The 27180-nt window shown below is 43.2% G+C and overlaps 1 protein-coding gene across 1 annotated transcript in view; it reads left to right on the top strand.

The window, feature by feature from the left end:
* Positions 1 to 707: 707 nt before the first annotated feature.
* The window catches only part of LOC144600774 (uncharacterized), a 111450-nt gene continuing 84977 nt past the window's right edge, over positions 708 to 27180 (top strand). The window contains exons 1-3 of the mRNA XM_078412672.1: positions 708 to 735; positions 1723 to 2358; positions 16628 to 16757. Coding sequence (XP_078268798.1) covers positions 722 to 735; positions 1723 to 2358; positions 16628 to 16757 — 780 coding nt within the window. The 5' untranslated portion in view covers positions 708 to 721. The remainder of the gene's footprint in view (positions 736 to 1722; positions 2359 to 16627; positions 16758 to 27180) is intronic.

The following is a 27180-nucleotide window of genomic DNA, read 5'->3' as shown; positions in this document are numbered from 1 at the left end:
AGTGCAGTGATTGTGATGCCCAGTGCAGTGATTGTGATGCCCAGTGCAGTGATTGGGATGCCCAGTGCAGTGATTGCGACGCCCAGTGCAGTGATTGTGACACCCAGTGCGGTGATTGCGACGCCCAGTGCGGTGATTGCAACGCCCAGTGCGGTGATTGCGACGCCCAGTGCGGTGATTGCGATGCCCAGTGCGGTGATTGTGATGCCCAGTGCAGTGATTGCGATGCCCAGTGATGGGTGATTGCGATGCCCAGTGCACTGATTGCGATGCCCAATGCGTTGATTGCGATGCCCAGTGCAGTGATTGCAATGCCCAGTGATTGCGATGCCCAGTGATTGCGATGCCCAGTGATTGCAACGCCCAGTGATTGCGATGTCCAGTGATTGCGATGCCCAGTGATTACGATGCCCAGTGATTGCGATGCCCATTGCGTTGATTACGATGCCCAGTGATTGTGATGCCCAGTGCGGTGATTGCAATGCCCAGTGATTGCAATGCCCAGTGCGGTGATTGCAATGCCCAGTGATTGCGATGCCCATTGCGTTGATTGCAATGCCCAGTGATTGCAATGCCCAGTGATTGCAATGCCCAGTGATTGCAATGCCCAGTGACGCCCAGTGCGGTGATTGTGACGTCACTGACGGCAACAGCAGAACGGGCGCTTCTTTTGTGACGCGGTGGGACGCCGACGTCACCAACCTGCGACCACGCGTGGCCGATGGAAGAACGCCGGTGAGTGGAGAAGGAGAGAGAGAAGGAGAGAGAGAAGGAGAGAGAGAAGGAGAGAGAGAAGGAGAGAGAGAAGGAGAGAGAGAAGGAGAGAGAGAAGGAGAGAGAGAAGGAGAGAGATAAGGAGAGAGATAAGGAGAGAGAGGGAAGGAGAGGGGGGGGGAGGAGAGGGGGGGGAGGAGAGGGGGGGGAGGAGAGGGGGGGAAGGAGAGGGGGGGAAGGAGAGGGGGAAGGAGAGGGGGGTCAAGGACAAGAAGAAGGGGAGAAGAGAGGTGGTAGGGGAGAGGGGGTGGATGGAGTGGGGGTGGGGGGAGAAAGGGCGGGAGGAGGAAGAGGAGGTGGAGAGGGGGGAGTGGAGGGTGGAGGGGAGGGTGGAGAGGAGAGTGGAGGGGAGAGGTGGGAGTGGAGGTGGAGAGGGGAGAGTAGAGGGGGAGTGGAGGGGAGAGTGGAGGGGAGAGTGGGGAGTGGAGGTGTAGAGGGGGGAGTGGAGGGTGGAGGGGAGAGGTGGGAGTGGAGGTGGAGAAGGGAGAGTGGAGGGGGGAGTGGAGGTGGAGAGGGAGAGGGGGGAATAGAGTGGAGTCGAGAGGGGGGAGTGGAGGGGGAGAATGGAGGGGAGGAGAGGAGAGTGGAGTGGAGGTGGAGAGGGGGGAGTAGAGTGGAGGTGGAGAGGGGGAGTAGAGTGGAGAGGGGGAGAGTAGAGGGGGAGAGTGGAGGGGGAGAGTGGAGGGGGAGAGTGGAGGGGGAGAGGGAGTTGGCCGGAATGGGAACACACAGGGACAGGCAACACACATGGAGAAGAAGGGGGGGGGGGGAATGAGGGACACATGGGGGGACGGGGGGACTGGGAAGGAGACAGGGACGAGAACACACAGGGAGGGGGACTGTGGCAGGGGACCAGGGAGCCCAGGGGTAGAGGGAGCGGAGCTGGGGGACGAGGACACACCAGGGAGTGCTGATTGTATTTTTAAAACCTTTCTCTTTGCCTTTAAGGTTTGGCTCTGAAAGAAATATGGCTGACCACAGTGAAAATAATGATATTCATCTACGCGAAAAGACAGATGAAAATGAAAAAGGAATAATTATGCAAAGCAGTTTGCCAACAGAAGACAGTACTGATCTAGCTGTTGAACAGTCTAAACCATCAGAAGGAGAATTTTGTCATCAAGCCTTTGAAGGGGAATCTCTCCTGGCTGAGTCTGACGTTGGTGTGGTAAAGCAGACAGATTCTCAAATTAAGCAAGAGCTGTGTCCTCGTTCTCCACAAGGCGATGTAAGTGAAGTTAATGGCATTGCAATGTCCTGTGTTATTCCGTCAGCACCCGATGCTGGAAGTAATTTGGATGCCAGGAATCCATGTGAATTCAGGGCTACTGGGAAGAGTGATACATTAGTCAGTTCTCCCTCTCTGGATAATCAGGAGATGGAGTTATCGGTATCTGCTCAGCTAGAGATTTTATCTTTTGGAAGATTGCACAACATGAGCCAAAACCCGGAAGATGGGCCAAGCCAACAGTCAGACCTTTGCAGTGATTTACCCCAGGTTGATGCTAAGTTACATGATGCTGCAGCTGGGGAGCAAGACAGTGAGGATAACAGCTCTTCATCTGAAGACACTTCATCAGAAAGGTGAGCATTTATTGAAAGAAGTGATCATATACGATGAATGATAAAGCTGGTATAGCACTAGAATATTAAGTTTGTTTACAGTGAAGAATCTTACAGGACATCTATAACAATCGATAATCAACAATAAATTGTAACCTGTCATTACTATTTGAGTATCCATTTCTCCAAATAACGTGTAGAAGGAACTGCAGAACCTGGTTTACACCGAAGATGGACACAAATTGCTGGAGTAACTCAGTGGGACAGGCAGCATCTTTGGAGAGAAGGAATGGGTGACTTTTCGGATCTAGACCCTTCTTCAGACTGAGAGTCAGGGGAGATCGAATCAGGATATGGAGGGGTACAAAGAGCATGTAAGGTGTGAAAAGAACAGATCAAAGCAGACGTGTAGGAAAATAACTGCAGATGCTGGTTCAAATTGAAGGTAGACACAAAATGCTGGAGTAACTCAGCGGGTCAGGCAGCATCTCAGGAGAGAAGGAATGGGTCTGTCAACAGTCTCAAGAAACGTCACCCATTCCTTCTCCTGAGATGCTGCCTGACCCGATGAATTACTCCAGCATTTTGTGTCTAAATTCAGATCAAAGCAGACGATGATCAAGGAAATGTACAATGGTTCATTGTTGGATGAGGGGGAAGGAGACAACGAGGCATACAAACAGTAAAATTAATCAGGAGGACAGTGAAACTAGTCGGAGAACTAGGGTGGGGAAGGGGTACAGGGAGAGAGGGAAAGCAAGGGTTAAGATGGTTAGGATTGAAATTGGAGAAATCAATGTTCATACTGCTGGGTTGCCCAAGCAAAAAATTAGGTGCTGTTCCTCCAATTTGCATTTGGCCTCACACTGTAAAATGTTTTTTTAAAAAGGGTATGAAGTGTTTATGTAGTTAAAGTTGTTTCTCTCCAGAAACATATTTGCTTGCTGATTCATTATAATTCTGCAATTTTGCCTGAGATGTCTGAAACTCTATTGCGTCATTCATGCTGTAATTAAAGTGGTATCTTGTAATTGATTCATAGGTGTAAAGTGATAGTTGTGGGAGATTTTAATAACCCTAACATGTCCTAGCAAGAGATGATGGCGAAAGATATTTTATTAAAAAAAATTTTTCCCTCTCCTCAAGCAGCTTTGAACTTGGCTAGTAAGTAGATCCATTGGAGGATCTAATTATCCAATAATGGTTTCAGAAATTAAAAAATAGGGGATGTTTTGACAAGAATTATTAAAATTCCCCTGCAACTGCAGGAGATAGAAAATAGAAACATAGAAAATAGGTGCAGGAGGAGGCCATTCGGCCCTTTGAGCCAGCACTGCCATTCATTGTGATCATGGCTGATCATCCACAATCAGTAACCTGTGCCTGCCTTCTCCCCATATCCCTTGATTCCACTATCCCCCTAGAGCTCTATCTAGCTCTCTCTTAAATCCATCCACTGATTTGGCCTCCACTGCCCTCTGTGGCAGAGAATTCCACAAATTCACAACTCTCTGGGTGAAAAAGTTTCTTCTCACCTCAGTTTTAAATGGCCTCCCTTTTATTCTAAGACTGTGGCCCCTGGTTCTGGACTCCCCCAACATTGGGAACATTTTTTCTGCATCTAGCTTGTTCAATCCTTTTATAATTTTATATGTCTCTATAAGATCTCCTCTCATCCTTCTAAACGCCAGTGAATACAAACCTAGTCTTTTCAATCTTTCCTCATATGACAGTCCCTCCATCCCAGGGATCAATCTTGTGAACCTATGTGACAACTGTCCCGCCATCTCATTTACTTCCATCCAGGGGTCACGTCACTGCAGGCGAGGCAAACGTTTCCACTTCTCCAACCCGTCATCTATTGCATTCGTACTCCCAATGTGGTCTCCTCTACTTCGGCGAGATCAAGCATAGACTAGGCAATGGTTTTGCAGAACACTTCGGCTCTGTCTAACAAGGCCCGCTGGCGCTTCCCGGTTGCCAGCCATTTTAATTCCCTTTCCTATTCTCCTTCCATCCTGGGAATCTTATCCTGCCAGAGTGAAAGGACTGTGGGGTGGCGGGACTGTCATATGAGGAAAGATTGAAAAGACTAGGCTTGTATTCACTGAAGTTTAGAAGGATGAGAGGGGATCTTATAGAGACATATAAAATTATAAAAGGACTGGACTAAGCTAGCTGCAGGAAAAATGTCCCCAATGTTGGGGGAGTCCAGAATACAGGGGAGGGAGGAGGTGTTTTGAACCGAGTTTTTGTCACTCGCAAATTGGAGGAACATGCATTGTATTCCGCTTGGGTAGCTTAGACATGCCCCCTCCCCTCCCCCCCACACACACATTTCTCCCACCATGTCCTTACCCAGTTCCTTTCCTCTTGCTGTATGCTCATCTTCCACCCTGCTTATATTCATCACAGATTTCCCTTTAATCCTACCTCTTTTTCTTCCCTCTTATTCCCTTCCACCCACATTCCTCCGAATGTACTCCGAGTGGACCAGGGAGTTACGGAGGGAACGGTCTCCCCCCACTCACAACAAGAATCCCCCTCGTTCTCACCTTCCACCAGCCAGCGGATCCAACAAATCATCCACCAATATTTCCGTCACATACAACTGGACGCCAACACTGGCCATATCTTCCCATCCCCTCCCCTCTCTGCGTTCCGCAGAGACTGTTCCCTCCGCAACTCCCTGGTCCACTCGTCCCTTCCTACCCAAACCGTCCCAACCGCGGGCACTTTCCCCTGCAACCGCACGAGATGCAACACCTGTCCCTTTACCTCCCCCCTCAACTCCATCCAAGGACCCAAACAGTCTTTCCAGGTGAGACAAAGGTTCACCTGCACCTCCTCCAACCTCATCTATTGCATCCGCTGCTCTAGATGTCAACTTATTTACATCGGTAAAACCAAGCGCAGGCTCGGCGATCGCTTCGCTGAACACCTGCGCTCGGTCCGCATTAACCAAATTGATCTCCCGGTGGCCGAGCACTTCAACTCCCCATCCCATTCCCAGTCTGACCTTTCTGTCATGGGCCTCCTCCAGTGCCATAGTGAGGCCCACCGGAAATTGGAGGAACAGCACCTCATATTTCGCCTGGGCAGTTTGCAGCCCAGTGGTATGAACATCGACTTCTCCAATTTTAGATAGTTCCTCTGTCCCTCCCGTCCCCTCCCCCTTCCCAGATCTCCCTCTATCTTCCTGTCTCCATCTATATCCTTCCTTTGTCCCGCCCCCCTGACATCAGTTTGAAGAAGGGTCTCGACCCGAAACGTCACCCATTCCTTCTCTCCCGAGATGCTGCCTGACCTGCTGAGTTACTCCAGCATTTTGTGAATAATCAGCTTTATGTTGCTGTGCATCTGGTTTATGCTGGCTGATCTGTATTTCAATAGACAATAGACAATAGGTGCAGGAGTAGGCCATTCAGCCCTTCGAGCCAGCACCGCCATTCAATGCGATCATGGCTGATCACTCTCAATCAGTACCCCGTTCCTGCCTTCTCCCCATACCCCCTCACTCCGCTATCCTTAAGAGCTCTATCCAGCTCTCTCTTGAAAGCATCCAATGAACTGGCCTCCACTGCCTTCTGAGGCAGAGAATTCCACACCTTCACCACTCTCTGACTGAAAAAGTTCTTCCTCATCTCCGTTCTAAATGGCCTACCCCTTATTCTTAAACTGTGGCCTGTTGTATACATCACAATAAGCGTTGTTTTGAAATTGTTAAACAATACCACATGGATTGTTCAGAGGTTCATTAGTTATAGGAGCAGAATTAGGCCATTCGGCCCGTCAAAACTACTCCACCATTCAATCATGGTTGATCTATCTTTCCTTTTAAACCCCATTCTCGTGCCTTCTCTCCATAACCCCTGACACCCGAACTAATCAAGAATGTGCCAATCTCCGCCTTAAAAATATGCATTAACTTGGCCTCCACAGCCGTTTGTAGCAATGAATTCCACAGGTTCACCATTACTAAAGAAATGCCACCTCCTCTTCCTTTAAAAGGTACGTCCTTTTATTCTGGGGCTATGGCCTCTGGTCTGAGACTTTCTCACGAGCGGAAGCAGCCTCTCCACATCCACTCTATCCAGGCCTTCTCTCAGGCATGCAATAGATGGTAAAAGCTCTATATCTGATTTGATGGTTTGGAACAAAGATTGACCAACAAGCATGGAGCACGTATACCTGCAATTTAAATTGGTTCAAATTCGGACTTCATTACGCTTGTTTGATTGCTTGGCTCCAACCTGTCCTGATTGCTGAATGCTCTGACTCCACAATTGAATTCCAATAGCTGGGATCTGGCTACAGACCTACGACACCACTACATGTTGTCATAATCAGCTACTCTCATAGATCGCTTGTCTGGGGTGTAAAAAAAAGAGTATTTGGACCTTTGGTCGGTCAAAAATCTATAGTTAATTATTGCATCTAATAACTAACAACTGAGCATGCCGATTTCTTGGTGGATCAGTTTTGAACATCTTTCTCCAAACCGACTGGCTGGTTCTGGCATTGCCAACGTAACACTGGGATCTTTGCAAAAATATATATTTTCAGGCTAAAGTTTAGTAGAATGGGTCTGCAACTTGACCTGATTCATACTCGCATGCAGTGAGGTAAATTATTACTTTGGCTAACAGCCTCTTGTATCAGATGCCCCCTATCAACTGCTTTTATGTTTTCTGAGAGAACCAATTTTACATATCCATCGTCTGCATCCATCAGGTTTAAATCAGAATCGATTTGATATGTGTACAACACTGCTTGGCCAAAGATGACAAGACTTAGAAGGTGTAGGAAGGAACTGCAGATGCTGCTTTAAACCGAAGATTGACACAAAATGCTGGAGTAACTGCAGGACAGGCAGCATCTCTGGAGAGAAGGGATGGGTGACGTTTTGGGTTGTGACCCTTCTTCAGACTTAGAGTCAGGGGAAAACGAAATTATATAGACGGGGATGTAGAGAGATATAGAACAAATGAATGAAAGTTATGCAAAAAAGTAACGAAGATAAAGGAAACAGGTCATTGTTAGCTATTTGCAAGGTGAGAACGAGAAGCATATCTTATTCATCAATACTCAGTGGTATGAATATTGATTTCTCTAACTTCATAACCCCTACAGTCTCTCTCCATCCCTCCCCCATCCAAGTCGCACCTGCTTCTCGTTCTTACCTAGCAAACAACTAACAATGGCCTGTTTCCTTTATCATTGACACTTTATCATCGTTATCGTTCATTCATTTGATCTACAGATGCTCCCCGACCTATGATGCTTCGACTTATGATATTTCGAATTTGCGATGGTGCAAACGGCAGCAACCCCTAGCGAGCCGCAGCTCGCTTCCGGCCACGTGATCACGTGTGTTCAATGCATTTTGACCTACGATATTTTCGGTTTACGATGGGTTTCTTGGAATGTAACCCCATCGTAAGTTGAGCACCTGTATATCTCTCTACATCCCCCCCCCGTATCACTTGTTTCCCTTTCCCCCCTGACTCTTAGTCTGAAGAAGGATTTCGACCTGAAATGCCACTGATTTCTTCTCCCCAGAGATGCTGCCTGTGCCTCTGAGTTAGTCCAGCAAGACTTAGAAGGTAATTGGCAAAGTGGTAAGAGTGATAACTCTTTGCTGTTATTTATTCACAAAATGCTGGAGTAACTCAGCAGGTCAGGCAGCATCTCAGGAGAGAAGGAAAGGGCGACGTTTCGGGTCTCGACCTGAAACGTCGCCCAATCCTTCTCTCCTGAGATGCTGCCTGACCTGCTGAGTTACTCCAGCATTTTGTGAATAAATACCTTCGATTTGTACCAGCATCTGCAGTTATTTTCTTACTCTTTGCTGTTAACTCGTGACAAAGTTACTGATAGATTTGTCTTCAACTATCATCAAAGGCCTCACTAAGAGTCCCACAGTCGGAGCATTGTGTTTGAAATTGAGATTTCCCTTTGTGAATGCAGAGCCAGTTTTAGAATGTGTCAGCTGTGTATGTCAGTTGTTTATTGTCAGATGCAATAATTAAATATTGATTTTTGACAGCCCAAGGCACAAATAAGTTCTTCCATGTTCTGAGCTATCAATCTGTGGGAACAGCTTCTGTGGGAGCAGCTTCTTTTGGTGCAGAATGCAGATTTGCAGCTTAATTTTAATTGATAAATTTGTTTTTATTTTAGAATCATATAAATTAGAATATTGTTAATAGGTTTGCATTAGAAATTGTATACTTTAGCTCTATTGCTTACGGCACGGTGGCGCAGCGGTAGAGTTGCTGCCTTACATCGAATGCAGCGCAGCAGACTCGGGTTCGATCCTGACTACGGGTGCCGTCTGTATTGAGTTTGTACGTTCTCCCCGTGACCTGCGTGGGTTTTCTCCGAGATCTTCGGTTTCCTCCCACACTCCAAAGACGTACAGGTATGTAGGTTAATTGACTGGGTAAATGTAAAAATTGTCCCTAGTGTGTGTAGGATAGTGTTAATGTGCGGGGTTCGCTGGGCGGCGCGGACTCGGTGGGCCGAAGGGCCTGTTTCCGTGCTGTATCTCTAAATCTAAAGCTAAAAAAAAAAATCTAGTTGCAAACGTTGTCTATACTGTTGAAAGGGGCTTGGTGCAACACAATACAGATGCTCCCCAACTTACCATGCTTCGACCTGCTATATTTCAACTTTACGATATTTACAGCTTGCTTCCGGCCGCGTGATCAGGTGTATTAAATGCATGTCGATTTACGATATTTTCAGTTTGCGATGGGATTCTCGGAACATGACCCCATTGTAAGTTGAGGAGCACTTGTATTGCATTATAGTAGTTCTGAAATGAACTGAAAGGTGCAACATACCATGGCATTGTTTTTAAATATCAAGGCTAATGGTCGGTGCGTATAATAAAGTTTCACAAATCCAGGCTTGCAATTTATTATAAGGCAAATTCCATAGCATGTTTATTTATGTGTGTTGAATCTGACAGTATTCTGAGTTACTCTAGCATTTTGTGTCTATCTTCGGTTTAAACCAATATCTGCAGTTCCTTCCTACACAGTTTTGTGAAATATGCCTTTCAGATTTGGATTTATCAATTAAATTTGCTGATGTATATCCTTTTTCCTTGATCTGAAGAAATTTTGCATTATCTGTGTTTCTGATTGCTTATCTGTTGTGTACCTTGAAAATTAATTGTTTTGGTAGGTGGATGAAGGTATCATACTCTTGAATATAATTTACAATTCATGCCATCTGTTATGTTTCTGACGTCTGAGGCCAGAGGAAAGAGCTTATCTAGTTTTGTTTTTGTAATTTAGTATCTTGCAAGATATGTTCAGTTTGATCACTAAGGAGTATTTCATTTCCCTATTTCAATCTCTGAGCAGAATTTGTTACCAACTAGGTTGGCGTGTGATAAATTTTGATTGATCATTGAACAAATTGATTTTTTCTTTAGCTTCCTGGGCTGACTCATTTTAGAATCCCACTGTTGCATGTCCTGTGCATAAATACTTGAGCATTTAGTTTGACACTGTGCCTTTTTTCAAAGTTATTATCTGTCACCAATGGCATTGAACTCTTATTGCTTGAGACCGTGATAAATGGAAGCTTCTCAGTTTTTTTTCACCGTTGATTCAACACGACGCCTTGCCTTGTGCCCTTATTCCTGGATTATTCTTCTTATTTCTGGATCTTTTGTGGCTGATGGAGATTGACATGGATATTAAATAGCGTCATTATTGTTGCACGTGCCTACAAATTGGTAAAAAGTGAAGAAATCTTATTTTCATCTCGGGACGCACATAAAAGGACTCAGAAAATGTTTGGCCTTTAAAACTTTTTTTGTTTGTTTTCGCTGGTTTCGCCAGCTTGATTGCAATAAGCCATGTTGTTACAAATTGTGGTGGAATACAATTTTTCTGCGGCTTGCCCTCAAGACTTTAGAGCTGCTAGATACGCTGCGAATGCACTCCATTTAGGATGTTGATTGTGTAACAATGACTTCCAAACTGTGTTGATATAATGGTTGAAAAGATGACAAATTGGTTTGTAAAGATGAAACCGAGTAGATTTTTATCAATGTGTTGGTTTTCTTCATACCACAAAATGAGCTTGGTGGTTACTTATTTAAGACTTGGCCACCTCTGACAATGGTGGTACCATTGTCTGAAGAAGCGTCTCGACCCGAAACATCACCCATTCCTTCTCTCCTGAGATGCTGCCTGACCTGCTGAGTTACTCCAGCATTTTGTGAATAAATACCTCGATTTGTACCAGCATCTGCAGTTATTTTCTTATGCTACTTATATGGTGGTACCATTGAATCACTTTTCTCAATGACGTTATTGGAGGAACAAAGATTGATATCACTAAGTAGGACGGTGCCAGCAGGAAAATGGCACTGCCAGCCCCTGCATATTCATTTTATGTATCACATCATCTTGCCTTGAAAATATTTTGGCATTCCTACATCATTGGAACAAATGTCTGGAGCTCCCCAGGCTTTTGAAAAACACGAAATATTTTTCTTTATAAATAAGTTATTGAATATCTAATAGAAAAAAAGGCTAAACCTTTGCAAATCATTAATTAGCCCTCAGCTAGAATGTGATTATTAGCACTGCATTTGACAAAGAAAGTGCAGGAGATTGAGTGGATGCTGAGGAGATTTACTAGCACAGTGTGGATGAAACTTGCAGGTATATATTTTAAAATGTAGAACAGTGTGTAGGAAGGAACTGCAGAATGTTGTTTTAAACCAAAGATAGACACAAAAGGCTGGAGTAACTCAGCGGGTCAGACAACATCTCTGGAGAAAAAGGACTAGGTGATGTTTCGGGTTGAGACTCTTCTTCAGACTGAGAGTCAGGGTAAAGGGAAACGAGAGATATAGACGGTGATGTCTAGAGATATAGAACAGATGGATGAAAGATAAGCAAAAAGGTTGCCTGTAGTAGCATGTCTGGGTTAAAACGTGATCGGAGAGCAGGAGGAATCACAGGAGGAGCAGCGAGAGAGGATGTTGCAGAACTCTCGTCGGAACAGCGCAGTACAAGAACAGGCTGTTTGGCCCACAATATCTGTGCTGAACACTAACCAATCTCATCTGCCTGCACATGGATCCAGATGCCTCCATTCCATACATATCTACCTGTCTATCTAAAGGCCTCTTAAATGCCACTACTTCCCCCACCACCCCTGGCAGTAGGTTCAAGGTATCCACCGTGTAAAAAAAATGGATAACAAACTTCTCCCGAACATTTCTTTTTAACTTTGCCTGTCTTAACTCTATTAAGGGACTAGAGAAGATTAAATTTTGGAATGGAGATTAAAGGTAAATTTAATATAAAATATTAAAGAAATTGCAGCATTTCATTAGATAGTATTTTAAAACAATTTGTGTCTGAAGAAGGGTCTCGACCCGAAACGCCACCCATTCCTTCTCTCCAGAGATGCTGCCTGTCCTGCTGAGTTACTCCAGCATTTTGTGTCTATCGTTGAGATTACTTGAATGGCAATAATTACCTGGCTGTGGCAGAGTGGTACTAATGAGATAACTTTTCCAAAGAGGCAGCCTCAACACAGTGTTGATCCCTGCAAATATTTTGACTTGATGTATTAGAGAAGGTAACTTAATGAAGCAGTCGGTTGGAATGCTGCAATGTCCGGGCCCAATGAAGTTTCACGTATAAAGCCCTAAATGGACATTCCCCCCCCTACATCAAAAATCTTCTAACTCCCCTCTCTAACTCCAGGTCCCTCAGGTCGGCCGACTTGGGGCTACTCACTATCCCGCGGTCTAGGCTTAAGCTCAGGGGTGACCGTGCTTTTGCGGTTGCAGCTCCTAGACTGTGGAACAGCATCCCTCTCCCCATCAGAACTGCCCCCTCCATCGACTCCTTTAAGTCCAGGCTCAAAACCTATTTCTACTCCCTAGCGTTTGAGGCTCATTGAGGAGGCGCTGTTAACTGTTTGCGTGCTACTGTATGTTTCATTTTTTTCCTTAGTACCTAATCAGATGTACAGCACTTTGGTCAACGTGGGTTGTTTTTAAATGTGCTATACAAATAAAATTGACTTGACTTGACTTGACTTGTGTCAAACACTGGTTAGAAACTGATTGCCACTTACTCCCCTATTCAATTGGTGAACCCATGCTCCTCCATGTTGAACATTTCTTGGAGAAATCATTGTGGCCAGCAAGGGACACGTGCTGGTAGTTCTTTAATAACATGCGTGTCCACTATTCATGATGGATTTAACATGATTGATGAATTGGGGAGCACTATTTATATTACGCCGACCTAATTGATTACAGTGCAATTTTGATTGGGAACTAGAGATCCACCTAAAAGTTACTATGGAAAATAGCAAGCAGAAAACAAAACCGCCTTGAAAGAAAACTGTTTCCATGTTGCGCCCCTGCATTAATCAGACACCATTGTCTCGTACGAACATAATTGCTTCTTTCACAGTGGGAGGCTATTAAAATTGACAAGTGATCTTTCTATCTGTCGTTTGTGCAATTGTACTCTATTAAATAATGTGACTTGCAGCTGCAGGGAATAGAATCTTTGTTATTGCAGTCTCGAACACTCTAGTCCCGAATCTCCTTTGCCCATTGATGCGATTTTCTATAACACAAGGTCTCTTAGGAACACAAATATCACGTGATAGCGGAACTGCTTGCAATCTAAGCAGACTGCAGTGGCTGGACTCTTGAGCAAAACACAATGCGCTGGAGACACTTAGCGGGTCAGTCGGCACCTAGGGAGGAAATGGCAGGTGACTTTTCAGATCAGGACCTTCTTCAGGCTGATAGTGGGGGGGGTGGGCAGAGAAAGTTGGAAAAGAGAGGTTGGGGCGGGGCAAAGCTTGGCAAATGATAGGTAATACAGGTGAGGGGGTTGACAGGTGGGTAGAATAAGTGACAGAGATTAAAGGTGAAAAGGACCCCAAACTTCACTTGTCCATTCCCTCCCCATATGTTGCCTGACCCGCTGAGTTGCTCCGGCACTTTGAGTTTTACTTGTGATTCAATATGAATGTAGACTTATTTGTTTTATTCATTGACTGATCCAGTATGACCAGGAAAATATTCATTCGATGCTGGCACCTTCAGTGACCTACATGTCTGAATTCCAAGGGCCATCTTCTTGCATTTGTTTTGCAGTTATTACATTTAAATTGCATTAGGTCTCTTCGTGTTCCTTTCCAAAGTGTGTCACTTTTCATTTCTTTGCATGAACTGTGAATTGTCACATTAACCACTAGTCTGTTCTCCTGGTATACTACTATTCTTCTCACTGCAGTTCCAAGCTTTATCCCACCTGTGATACCTCCTGTGTCAAAATTCATATTTTGTTATGTTAAAAAGAACAGTCCTAACTTCTTTTCTGAGGGTCATTACGGCGGCACGGTAGCGCAGCGGTAGAGTTGCTGCTTTACAGCGAATGCAGCGCCGGAGACTTAGGTTCGATCCTGGCTATGGGTGCTGTACTGTAAGGAGTTTGTACGTTCTCCCCGTGACCTGCGTGGGTTTTCTCCGAGATCTTCAGTTTCCTCCCACACTCCAAAGACGTGCAGGTATGTAGGTTAATTTGACTGGGTAAATGTAAAAATTGTCCCTAGTGTGTGTAGGATAGTGTTAATGTACGGGGATCACTGGGCGGCGCGGACTTGGTGGGCCGAAAAGGCCTGTTTCCGCGCTGTATATATATGATATGATATGATTACTGTATATGTTCTACCAATCTAATAAGCACATTTTCATTAGTTCTTTGCCTTCTGTTCCTTGGGTGCTTTAGTATCCAGGCTTCTACTGTTAATTTACCCCATCTTCAATTTTGCACGTGGCCCTCATGGGTATCTTAGTCAGATATACTTTAGAAGTCCAAAAGCACATAATTTCTTGCAATCATCATCAGCTCTTCCTGATATTTCAAAATAACTGAGTGTAATTGTATTTTAATAGTTTTATGATGTCCAGAAAATTCCCTCCATTGACCTCGGGTTTGTTTGCATCCAGCTTTCTCTAATTTTATTTTACAGTATATAACATTTGTAGATTGCCAGTTCTTTGGCACCATTTCCCTACCAAATGGCAAATGGTGTCCACAGGTACTGATAAGTATATTTCTCTGTAATCTCCGTCACATGTCCCAACACCTCACCTCATCTCTAAATTGATGAATCTGACATCAGACTAACAATAAACCTTTCTCTTAAGTACAGTGCCCCCCATAATGTTTGGGACAAAGACCCATCTTTTATTTATTTGCCTCTGCACTCCACAATTTGAGATTTGTAATAGAAAAAATCACATGCTGTTAAAGTGCACATTGTCAGATTTTAATAAAGCCATTTTTTATACATTTTGGTTTCACCATGTAGAAATTACAGTTGTGTTTATACATAGTCCCCCCATTTCAGTGCACCATAATGTTTGGGACACATGACCTCACAGGTGTTTGTAATTGCTCAGGTGTGTTTCAATGCATCCTTAATGCAGGTATAAGAGAGCGCTCAGCACCTAGTATTTCCTCCAGTCTTTCCATCACCTTTGGAAACTTTTATTGCTGTTTATCAACATGAGGACCAAAGTTGTTCCAATGGAAATCAAAGAAGCCATTATGAGACTGGGAAGCACAAATAAAATGGTTAGAGACATCAGAGACATTAGGTTTACCAAAATCAACTATTTGGAACATCAGTAAGAAGAAAGAGAGCACTGGTGAGCTTACTTATCGCAAAGGGACTGGCAGGCCAAGAAAAACCTCCACAGCTGATGACAGAAGAATTCTCTTGAAATAAAGAAAAATCCCCAAACACCTGTCCGACAGATCAGAAACACTCTTCAGGTGTGGATTTGTCAATGACCACTGTCTGCAGAAGACTTCATGAACAGAAATAGAGGTTACACTGCAAGATGCAAACTGCTGGTTAGCCGCAAAAATAGGATGGCCAGGTTACTGTTTGCCAAGAAGTACTTAAAAGAGCAACCACAGTTCTGGAAAACGGTCATATGGACAGATAAGATGAAGATTAACTTCTATCAGAGTGATGGCAAGAGCAAAGTATGGAGGAGAGAAGGAACTGCACAAGATCCAAAGCATACCACTTCAACTGTGACACATGGTGGTGGGGGTGATATGGCCTGGGCATCTATGGCTGCTGAAGGTACTAGCTCACTTACCTTCATTGATGATACAACTGCTGATGGTAGTAGCATAATGAATTCTGAAGTGTATAGACACATCCTATCTGCTCAGTTTCAAACAAATGCCTCAAAACTCATTGGCCGGCGGTTCATTCTACAGCAAGACAATGATCCCAAACATACTGCTAAAGCAACAGTTTTTCAAAGCTATAAAATGGTCAATTCTTGAGCGGCCAAGTCAATCACCCGATCTGAACCCAATTGAGCATACCTTTTATATGCAGAAGAGAAAACTGAAGGGGACTAGCCCCCAAAACAAGCATAAGCTAAAGATGGCTGCAATACAGGCCTGGCAGAGCATCACCAGAGAAGACACCCAGCAACTGGTGATGTGCATGAATCGCAGACTTCAAGCAGTCATTGCATGCAAAGGAAATGCCACAAAATATTAAACATGGCTACTTTAATTTACATGCCATTGCTGTGTCCCAGACATTATGGTTCCCTGAAATGGGGGGGGGAGAGACTATGTAGAAACACTGCTGTAATTTCTACACGTTGAAACCAAAATGTATAAACATGGCCTTTATTAAAATCTGACTGTATGCTCTTTAACCACGTGTGATTTTTTTTCTATTACAAATGTCAAATTGTGGAGTATAGAGGCAAATAAATAAATGATGGGTCTTTGTCTCAAACATTATGGAGGACACTAGATACTGTAAATGTCCATTCTGTTACCTTGAATTGAGTGCTCTTCTGTTTGAGATGGACACAGCATACAGGAATCGTACATTTTATGAATGTGGTAGGAAGGGCAACATTTTAATTTCCGAAGTCTGGTTTTTTAATGTTAGTTTTTCCGTAAATCTGCAATAATTACTCCTGCCAATTCCAAGCTAAAACTGAATTGTTTTAATTTTTCACTGATTTGCTTTCTGTTTGGTGCTTAAAAAAAACAGTAACATGCCACTCAGTGCAGTTCCAGTATTTATTATAATTCATTGGAATTTGCATTGTAGGTTATTACTAAAGTGAAGTAGTACCAATAGTTCCGCATGCAATACTATTTGTTAAATTGTATATATTTGTTGGGGTTCTTGGTATTGTGATGTTCAATTTGAATTGTATTTTATGCAGTGATTCAGATTCTACCTCATCTTCCTCAATATTATTGGCCATTTTGTCTGAGGGTGAAGATGGCGACCCGGAACCAGGAGAAAAGAAAAAGCCCCATCCAATAAAAAGCAAGGATGAGCTGATGTTGGAGGTAAGCTCGTGTCATGTTTTGTTGGTGGTTATATTAAGACATAATCAATGACAAAAATAATGGTCAGAGGCAATGAGATTTCAAATTGTTCTTCAATGCATGGTTGACTTGTATCTTAAAGTTGAGACTTGGTAATTGTATGCGTGGGATTAGTTGAATCATCTAAACTTTTCATTCTTGGTACTCTTTGACCCGTGCTTTTGCTAAACACCCAATGCACCTTATAAGGATGATGTGAGTGGAATTTCACAATTAGAGGTATAATTTGTTTGCCAATAAGTTCTCACTGTAGCCCACCATGGAAGTTGGGCTATATTAAATGTCAGGGTATTGGTTACTGTAATTCTGTTTTAACTTCCTTTTGCAAGCTTTTACCTCAATTCAGGGGCCAAATTTCCCTACAGTGTTTTGCATGTTGAATATCCTGCAGTATTTGTAGTCATGCCAGAGAGACGGGTTCGATCCACATCTCTGGTACTATCTGTGTGGATTTGCACATTCTCTTTGTGACTGTGATGTGTGGTTTCCTCCCACATCTCAAGGTTTGTAGGTTAATTGGCCTCTGTAAATGTCCCTGAGTGTGTATAACATAGCACTAGCATGAATGGGCGATCAATGACCTGCATGGACTTGGTGGCCGAAGGGCCTGTTTAAGGCAACACTACAGGACGTAAGATTTGGAATCACAGGATGGCCATTTGCTGAGCTCCGGAAAATTATATGATGGGGAGAGGACAAATATTTAATGGCAGTTGTGCTTTGTTGAATGATGTGTTGCCAGAATTCTTAAATATCTCTTGGAAATGGTCCAGCCAAATTAAGTAACCTCAGCAGTGTCTGAACAGGTTTTATTTCATTCTATTTTAAAACTGCTTGTTGGAACACCTTTAATAGACACAAAATGCTGGAGTAACTCAGCGACAGGCAGCATCTCTGGAGAGAAGGAATGGGTGGCGTTTCGGACTGAGAGTCAGGTTAGAGGAAGTCCAGAGCTATGGAAGGGTAAGGGTACTGTTAGCTGAGGGGTAGGTGACAAGGAGGCATACAATCAGTAAAATTAATCAGGACAGTGAAACTAGTCGGGAGAACTAGGGTGGGGGAGGGATGGAGGGAGAGGGAAAGCAAGGGTTACTTGAAGTTCATACTGCTGGATTGTAAACTAGGCCTCTGATGAAAATTTTACCATACCATGAAATATTTTATAATTTACGCATTTATTGGTGTAGATGTTTCCATGATGTCACTTTATGACTTGGTTTATTGTGTGTCTTCAGTGCCAACATTCTATAAATGAGGGAGGTCTTGTACTTTGAGGTCTTTGTTCTACCATTCTTAATTGGCATAAAGTTATCAAGTCCTTTTGGACAAACAAGTTGAGATATGGGTGGAGACGTTAATATAATTATCTTTCCACATAAATATCTTCACAAATAAAATGTCAAGAAAAACATCACTGTATGGAACATTTTAGATGGATTTTGTTATATCTTTAATATAGATAAAGGCTTTAATATGTCGAGTGGGTGAACAGCAGTTTGATCTTTACTGAACCGAAAAGGTAATGTTTTAAGATGGGTGGCCAGAAGTATTCTTGAGTCAATCAAATGATAAAGGCATCAATAAAGAAATAAACTGCCAGGTACTGTGGAACTGCTGGAATTTTACAATGTAGAGCTGTCAATGGTGATAGTAGGACCATGATTTCTATGTGTGGATGAGCAAATGTGGAAGTCCTGAAATGACTCTTTCTATTTCTGGCGAATATTCTGTTTGCACTCTGATGCCAGATTTGTTGTGTCCGAGAAGTCCAGTGGGACAATATGAAGTTGTGGCAGCTCATCAGCTAGGGATTCTGCAGTCAAAATCTCACTCGTATTCACCAGCTTGAACTTGGCACAGGAATCTTGGGATGTGGGATTTAAGACATTGATAAAAAAATTGACAGCACTCTGATTAATGACAAAATATCCTTGAATGTTCCTTATGATCAGAAGCATTGTCTTTTGACAGGGGAGGCCAATACTGGCTACTGTTTGTTAGTGGGTGCTTGCAGGCGATTACTAGTTTTTCTTTTAACTATTTAGTTTGGGCATTGTAATGTGCATATTCTTCAATTTAAAAATGGTATTCAAATGGCAGCAGCAGAATAGTTTTACAATTGCTATATTATACATAAATAAGACTTTGATTACCTGCTGATGCACAGGTTATGTTTCACCGATGAATCACCTCTGTGACAGAGTAATTGTGTTTCAATTCCCACAAGATTTTCATCACATTTCATTGGAGTACTGAGAATGCTGTTCAGATGTCAAATTGATAAGATAGATGTAAAAGATTTGATAATACCATTTTGAAAAAGGGCAAGAATTATATCCACTGTTTTGGCCAGTGCTTATGCCTGAGTGAACCTTATGAAGGTAGATTATCTGGCCATTTTTACTAATGATGCTGTTTAAATATGATGTGGTCTCGTTTTCACACCTTACCTTTCCATATCTCTATGTCTCCCTCTCTCCCGACTCTTAGTCTGAAGAAGAGTCTCGACCCTAATCTGAGGAAAGACATTCTAGCCTTAGAGGGAGTACAGAGAAGGTTCACCAGATTGATCCCTGGGATGGCAGGACTTTCATATGAAGAAAGACTGGATAGACTAGGCTTATACTCGCTGGAATTTAGAAGACTGAGGGGGGATCTTATTGAAACATATAAAATTCTTAAGGGGTTGGAGAGGCTAGATGCGGGAAGATTGTTCCCGATGTTGGGGAAGTCCAGAACCAGGGGTCACAGCTTAAGGATAAGGGGGAAGTCTTTTAGGACCGAGATGAGAAAACATTTCTTCACACAGAGAGTGGTGAGTCTGTGGAATTCTCTGCCACAGAAGGTAGTTGAGGCCAGTTCATTGGCTATATTTAAGAGGGAGTTAGATGTGGCCCTTGTGGCTAAAGGGATCAGGGGGTATGGAGAGAAGGCAGGTACAGGTTACTGAGCTGGATGATCAGCCATGATCATATTGAATGGCGGTGCAGGCTCGAAGGGCCGAATGGCCTACTCCTGCACCTATTTTCTATGTTTCTATGAAATATCACTCATTCCTTCTCTCAAGAGATGCTGCCTGTTCTGTTGAGTTACTCCAGCATTTTGAGTTTAAGCACCTGTCCAAATGCCTGAGCAAACTCCCGAGTGATTTATTTAGGCCATTTTCACAAGCTACTGGCGGAGTAACCTAAACTAAAAGAACTTTGGTTGGAATAGCTGGTGAAAGTTATAAATGGTAATTAAATGATAGAAAGTAGCATGTTGGAGACCATTCACAGAATTAGTTTTTTCTTAGGTTTATTAGCAATTTTATTGTGCTTAATGTAATGGGAGTAAAGAATTTATCAGTGCATTGTGATCCAGATAGTTTTCCTACAATAAATGTTTGACATCTAGAAGTGAAGCTCAAAAATCATCCTTTTATGTTTTCTCTGATGGGTTATTTCACAGGTTTACGACTCTGAGGATAAAACTTCAGCTGTTCATGTTGTTAAAACACCTACATGACATCCCTGGGGAGACTCGTAACCTGTTCTTTTCCTTCATAAATGACACTGGAGATGTCAGAAAAAAAAGATAATTTTGTTAATGTTATTATCTTTGACAGATTGGTTCCCCTCTTGTTATCAACTGCAGTGAGCAGACACTCGCCAGTATAAACAACATTGCGAAAGTAAATAGGGGTACAAATTCTCAATTGTACTGGGGATGCAGGAGAACACAATATTAAAAGATTTTCCATGCGAACTTGAATGTACAGTGACTTAACAATAAGTGCAGCAAAAATGATAAATTATTTAAACAAGAATAGGTCCAAAACAGTCGAGGGGAAAGGGATAGTGTTCAGAGCAAAATAAGGAAATATTTCATGACAGTGTAAGATTCTGAAAACTTCTATGCAATTTAAAAAAATACTAAATTGTGCAGATTTCAACCCTTATTCTGTTTTTGATCCAATGCTTGGAAATCCACATGGGATATGTTACTTTCTAAATGGTAACCAGTTCCCTTCCCAAATATAGACACAATACGTCAGCCAGCATCTGTTGATGGAATGGATGTTTCCGGTGAAGAAAGCTCCTGACTCAAAAAAGGTCATCTGTCCATTCCCTCCACAGATGCCACCTGACTCGCTGAGTTACTCCAGCATTTTGTGTTTTCCTATCATTAGGATGTGTAATCGCATACACCAATATAGAAACTTAAAGTAAAAATATTCATTATGTCAGGCAGAGAAATAGTTAAAGTTTCAGGCTGATTGTCTTTCATTGGAACAAAAAATGCTGTGGATAGATACAAAATGCTGGAGTAAATCAGCGGGCCAGGCAGCATCTGGATAGAAGCAATGAGTGACGTTTTGGGTCGAGACCCTTCTGTCCAGAGATACTGCCTGTCCTGCTGAGCTACGCCAGCATTTTGTGTCCATATTCATTGTAAATCGGCATCTGCCGTTCCCTCCTACACAGAGAATGGTTTGGGGGTAATTTAAGGAAAAAGATGGTCTTTTGAGGTGAAGCAGAAGTTCAGTTGCACCCCCTCCAACCTCATCTACTGTATCCACTGTTCCAGGTGTGGACTCCTGTATATCAGCGAGACCAAGCGCAGGCTCGGCGATTGTTTGACTGAACACTTCCGCTCGGACCGCCTGAACCTACCTGATCTCCCGGTTGCTGGACACGTTAACTCCCCCTCCCATTCTCACACTGACCTTTCTGTCCTGGGCCTCCTCCATTGTCAGAGTGAGGCCCAATGCAAATTGGAGGAACATCACCTCATATTTTGCTTGGGCAGCTTACACCCCAGCAGTATGAACTTCTCTAACTTCAAGTAACCCATGCTTTCCCTCTCTTTCCATCCCTCCCCCTTCCCAGTTCTCCGACCAGTCTTACTGTCTCTGACTACATTTTATCTCTGTTTGTTTTGTTACCTTCTCCCAGCTAACAATGATCTATTCTACATTTTCCTTGAACCGCATTCCCTTTACCCTGTTTTCACACCTTCACTCTTCCTTATCTATCTATCTCCCTCCGGCCCTGACGTCAGTCTGAAGAAGGGTCTCGACCCAAAAGGTCACCCATTCCTTCTCTGCTGCCTGTCCCGCTGAGTTACTCCAGCATTTTGTGTCTATCTTTGGTTTAAACCAACATCTGCAGTTCCTTCATACACATTGGTCTGAACAAAAGATGGGCTACCAGGGCAAAATAGGATTGAGGGTAAAATAATGGGAAAGTTATGCTCTCAGGAAAAAGGGGAATGGAGGGGTGAACAAAAGGGCTCACAAGCAAAAGGCAGGCGTAAAAATAAAGACATATTTAAGATGCTTGTCCAAAACAAAAACTGAATGATAATGATATAAATGATGAGTCCAAAGGGGGTGAATTATATGTCTTAATCATTAGCAGCAATTAATTGCTACTGTGATAGGTTATAATGTATTTATTTAAATAATATATTATTTCCTGAGCTAATTTTTGAGTTTCATTTAAATAATTAGTAAAATGGAGGTCTGTGGTTGGCAGGTAGCATGAAGCATAGGGTAACAATCACTAAACTTAAACTTAATCCTCACTCGGCATGAATACAGTGGACCAGTTTAAAAGGGATATAGGGCCTGTCCCAGTTTTTAAGGCGACTGTCAAAGTCGTAGCAGATCGCCAACATTTTCTTTTATCCTACAACAATGACTACGATAATGCCGAGTCAGGTCGATACAAGTTACTTTTTTTGTGAAACTAGCACCTGGCTAAGAGATTACACCGTCTTCTGAAACATCGCAAAATTCCCACGCTTACCTGACCGTCAAACTGTCGCCTCCAATCTACCTGTCAATGTCCTGACGGTAAATAAATGGGTTAAACAAAACTATCTTCTGGTATCTTCAAATACCTTTTCTTAATTTAATATTATGTGCTTCTAAATGCATCTGCGACAACCTAGCAAACCTGGGGACAGCATGCGACAGCGCCCGCAATAAGCTATGATACCTGGCGACAAGCCAGCTGTCGCCGAGAAATTTCTAGCAGGTAAATTTTTCCGGGATGCGCCGAGATCTGCTACGATTCATTGAAGACTCCTCACGATCATGCCCGCGACACCCCGGCGAACGTTCGGCGACAGCCTAGTCACCGGCAGTCGCCTTAAAATCGCCTAAGTGGGACAGGCCCTTATGTTAATCACTTTAAATCTTGATGGCCTTGGGTTTGCTGATGACACTGTGGTGGTGGGCCTGATCTCTGATAATGATGAGAAGGCCTACCGGGAGGAGGTGGCTGATCTGGCACTCTGGTGTCAGGACAGCAGCCTCCTCTTGAATGTCACAAAAACTAAGGAGCTGATTGTGGTCTTTAGAAGGGCTCAACATCCAAGGACGTACACGCCACTGGAGATAAATGGGATTACTGTGGATAGGGTGAGCAGCTTGAAATACCTGGGAGTCCACATCACAGAGGATCTGACATGGACAACACACATTGCCGCACTGGTGAGTAAGGCAAGGCAGCGCCTTTACCACCTCAGACAGTTGAGGAAATTTAGAGTCTCTCTGAGGATCCTTCAGTGCTTCTACTCTGGAGCTGTAGAAAGCATCTTGTCCAGGAATATCACAATCTGGTTTGGGAACAGCTCTGCCCAGGACAGGAAGGCTCTGCAGAGAGTAGTGTGTTCGGCTGAACGCACTATGGGAACTACACTCGCCCCCCCTGCAGGACCTATACATCAGGAGGTGCAGATCAAGAGCCAGCAACATTATGGGGGACCCCAATGGACTGTTCCAGCTGCTACGGTCAGGCAAACGCCTCCGCTGTCATGCTGTCACGCTTTCTATTCTGTTTTGTAGTTTAGCACAAACCGCAGGCGTTGCCACTTTCATTTCATTACACATCTTGTATATGTATGTGACAAATAAACTTGACTTGTAGTGGAAGGAGGTGTAAATTGTGGATATCGTTTCTTGACCTTGCATGGATGATGTTACAGTGAACTGAGTGATGAGATTGAAGTAGTAGTGACTGGACTCTTTGGAATGCCAAATAAGTTATGTTTGATGGCTCAAGGTGGCCTAAATGCTTCTGAGTGGTCTGTTGAATATTGAGGGTGATGAGTTTGTCGAGGAGAACAGATTTGGATTTTTGGAGGAGGTGCTGTTTGTCAATGGAGCCTTGATCTGAGGAATGCGGAAAAGATGTCCGAGAGTTGGTGTCAGCCTCTGCAAATAGAGATCTCTTTTATCACTCAAGAACAACGCTGACCCTATCGGCAACATAAATTCAATCTGATGTTTTTATCCAGGTTTAGTGTAGTGTCATTTGCTTTGTTATATGTATAACACTTTCCACTTCGATGTGCCTCGACAATCCAACTATTTGAATTTGCACAATTAATTAATTGCTTGAAAATGTATAAATCCATCACAACAGTGTGAAATTTTGCACCCTGTCACCGACAACAAATCACAGGAAGTTTATATCTCGAGCATTGGGTAATTGTTCATCCTGTTATAGTGGCAGATTAGATCTTAATTTCCAATCATTGTAATGAAGTAACAGCTTGCATTTTGAGCAGCTCCTGTAATGTTCTCGGAAAAATTCCAAGGATGAAACAAAAGAGTACGGTAACAGGCAATGGGTTTCAGAGGGACAATGACTAACCAACAGTTCTGAGAGATGAAGCCAAAAGATTGATACAATTTCAGTTGGGATAAGGTGTGAGAGGTAAGGGGGTGCAAATTTGGGGGGAAATTGCAAGGAGGGTAAGCTGTGGATGTGATTTAATGTGTTAAATTTGCTACTTTGGAAGTCGTAAGACCAGAAATTTGGAAGTCATTGGACCAGAAAGAATTAAGTTTATGAAGGGTTCTTCATTCAGAGCCAGCAAGGATGATATTTGGAAACAATATAAGTGTCTTGTCATTGGAGCATGCAAAGGAAATTGTGGGAAGAGGAACCAAGTTTGTGTATCGTTGGACACAATTGTTGAGATACAAATAGGTTTTTATGCCAGATTGAATTTACTGTTGGAAGCATGATTTAAGGTTTTAATTTCATGGCAACATTTTAAATGAATTGGTGTCATGCAGTCAATAACAGCAACTTGAATTCATAAAACAGCTAAATGTCCCAAGAAGCTTTATGAACAGAATGTGAAAGTTCCACAAATTGGGCTATAAAGACAGGTGGCCAAAAGTTCAGATGAAGATGGGTCCTAAGAATTAAGGAGGAGAGGTTTAGGGAGGGAGTTCCAGATCATGGGCTATGTTTACTGGAAGTGAGTCATAAAGAACTGCAGATGCTGGTTTAAATAGACACAAAATGCTGGAGTAACTCAGCGGGTCAGGCAGCATCTCGGGAGAGAAGGAATGGGTGACGTTTCGGGTCGAGTCTGAAGAAGGGTCTCGACCCGAAACGTCACCCATTCCTTCTCTCCCGAGATGCTGCCTGACCCGCTGAGTTACTCCAGCATTTTGTGTTTGCTGGAAGCGAGGCAGTTAAATTCAATGTCGGTTGTCGCAATATTTTTGAAATGTGCATTTTTAAAGTTCATGAAGAGATTTGGACGTAGATTTTGAACATATGGAGGCCAGAAAGAAGCAGGCTTGCCAGGCAAGCTTTGCAGTAGTCGTGTCTAGATGTGGTAAAAGTGCAGATTTTCAAAGCCATTCCAACAACAGTTATGTCCCCAAGGATTTGTCCATGGCTCTTCTGGTTTATCATCTACATTCTGCTTGGCATTACATTCAGAAACATGTTGTCAAATTCCACATGTAGGGTGACATTACCAAGCTCAACTTCAATGCCAATTCTCCTTACCCTTCTGTTACCTCTAAGCTGTCAGACTATTTGGCCTATGTTCAAAAAATGACACATTGCTGGATTAACAGTGGGTCAGGGAGCATCTCTGGAGAACATGGGTGGGTGACATTTCGGGTCCTCACCTATCCATGGTCTCCAGAGATGCTGCCTGATCCCCCTGCGTTCCCCAGTGACTTGTGTCTTTTGTTTTGTAAACCAGCATTAGGCCGGCACAGTCGCACAGTGGTAGAGTTGCTGCCTTACAACGCCAGAAACCCGGGTTTGATCCTGACTACGGGTGCTGTCTGTATGGAGTTTGCATGTTCTCCCTGTGACCGTGTGGGTTTTCTCTGGGTGATCCGGTTTCCCCCCATATTCCAAAGACGTACAAGTTAATTGACTTCTATAAATTGTTGCTAGAGTGTAGATAGAACTAGTGTACGAGGTTATGGTTGGTCAGTCTGGATTCGGTTGGCCGAAGGGCCTGTTTCCATGTTATATCTCTAAACTAAACAGCATCTACAGTTCCTCGTATCCAGATTTTACTGGATAAGCAGAAATTTTATCAAACTAAATATCACAAAGACCAGTGCTAGTATCTTTGGGCTCCATTATAAACACTATCCTGTAACCACTGACTCTCCTGGGTTCTCTGTTTGAAACTGAACCAGATTTTCGGAAACCTTGAGGCCACATTTCAGCATAAGAAGAAGGTTATAAGGAAGACTAGCAATTCCAACTGCTTGAAGTTGCCTGAAACCCAGCTTCTATCCCCATTCTAGCTGGTAGAAACAGAGCCAGATATTACGTCGGTGCCAAATGGATGGTCTCAATTCCCCTTTTTCAATTAGTAGTAGTTTTGACTCATTGATATCTGAAGAAGGGTCTCGACCCGAAATGTCGCCCATTCCTTCTCTCCTGAGATGCTGCCTGACCTGCTGAGTTACTCCAGCATTTTGTGAATAAATACCTTCCATTGATATCAATATGTCAGTCTGAAGCAAGGACATATGTGTCTGGTTGGGATATAGGAAAGCTGAGTGGAAATCTCAGAACTCTTGAACAGGTTTCATCAGATAAGGTAATAAGTTGTTAATTGAATAAATGAAGACGAAGAGAATAGAGTGAAAACTTTGTGTTTAACAGTATATGCAAGCTTGGTACAATCATGTGCAGATGTGTTGGGCGTTTGGCCCACGCAGTTATGTTTGTAACAAATCTTCGATTTACTTACAGCATATTCATTTCTTCATTGATTCTAGTTTTGCTTCTCTCATCTTATGTGGAAGACTATCCTCATGATGCGTTTTTTTCATAACAAGATCTGAATTTGTCATCTACCTGTAGGCTCTTTGGACTTTCATCCTATTCATCAAATGTGAAGGTTTTATAGACAATAGATGCAGGAGTAGGCCATTTGGCCCTTCGATCCAGCACCACCATTCAATGTGATCATGGCTGATCATTCTCAATCAGTACCCCGTTCCTGCCTTCTCCCCATACCCCATGACTCCGCTATCCTTAAGAGCTCTATCTAGCCCTCTCTTGGATGCATTCAGAGAATTGGCCTCCACTGCCTTCTGAGGCAGAGAATTCCA

This window comes from Rhinoraja longicauda, chromosome 1 (genome assembly GCF_053455715.1).
Source record: "Rhinoraja longicauda isolate Sanriku21f chromosome 1, sRhiLon1.1, whole genome shotgun sequence".
NCBI lineage: Eukaryota > Metazoa > Chordata > Chondrichthyes > Rajiformes > Arhynchobatidae > Rhinoraja > Rhinoraja longicauda.
Note: the sequence above shows the minus strand (reverse complement) of the source record. Positions and strands in the feature narration are given on the sequence as shown.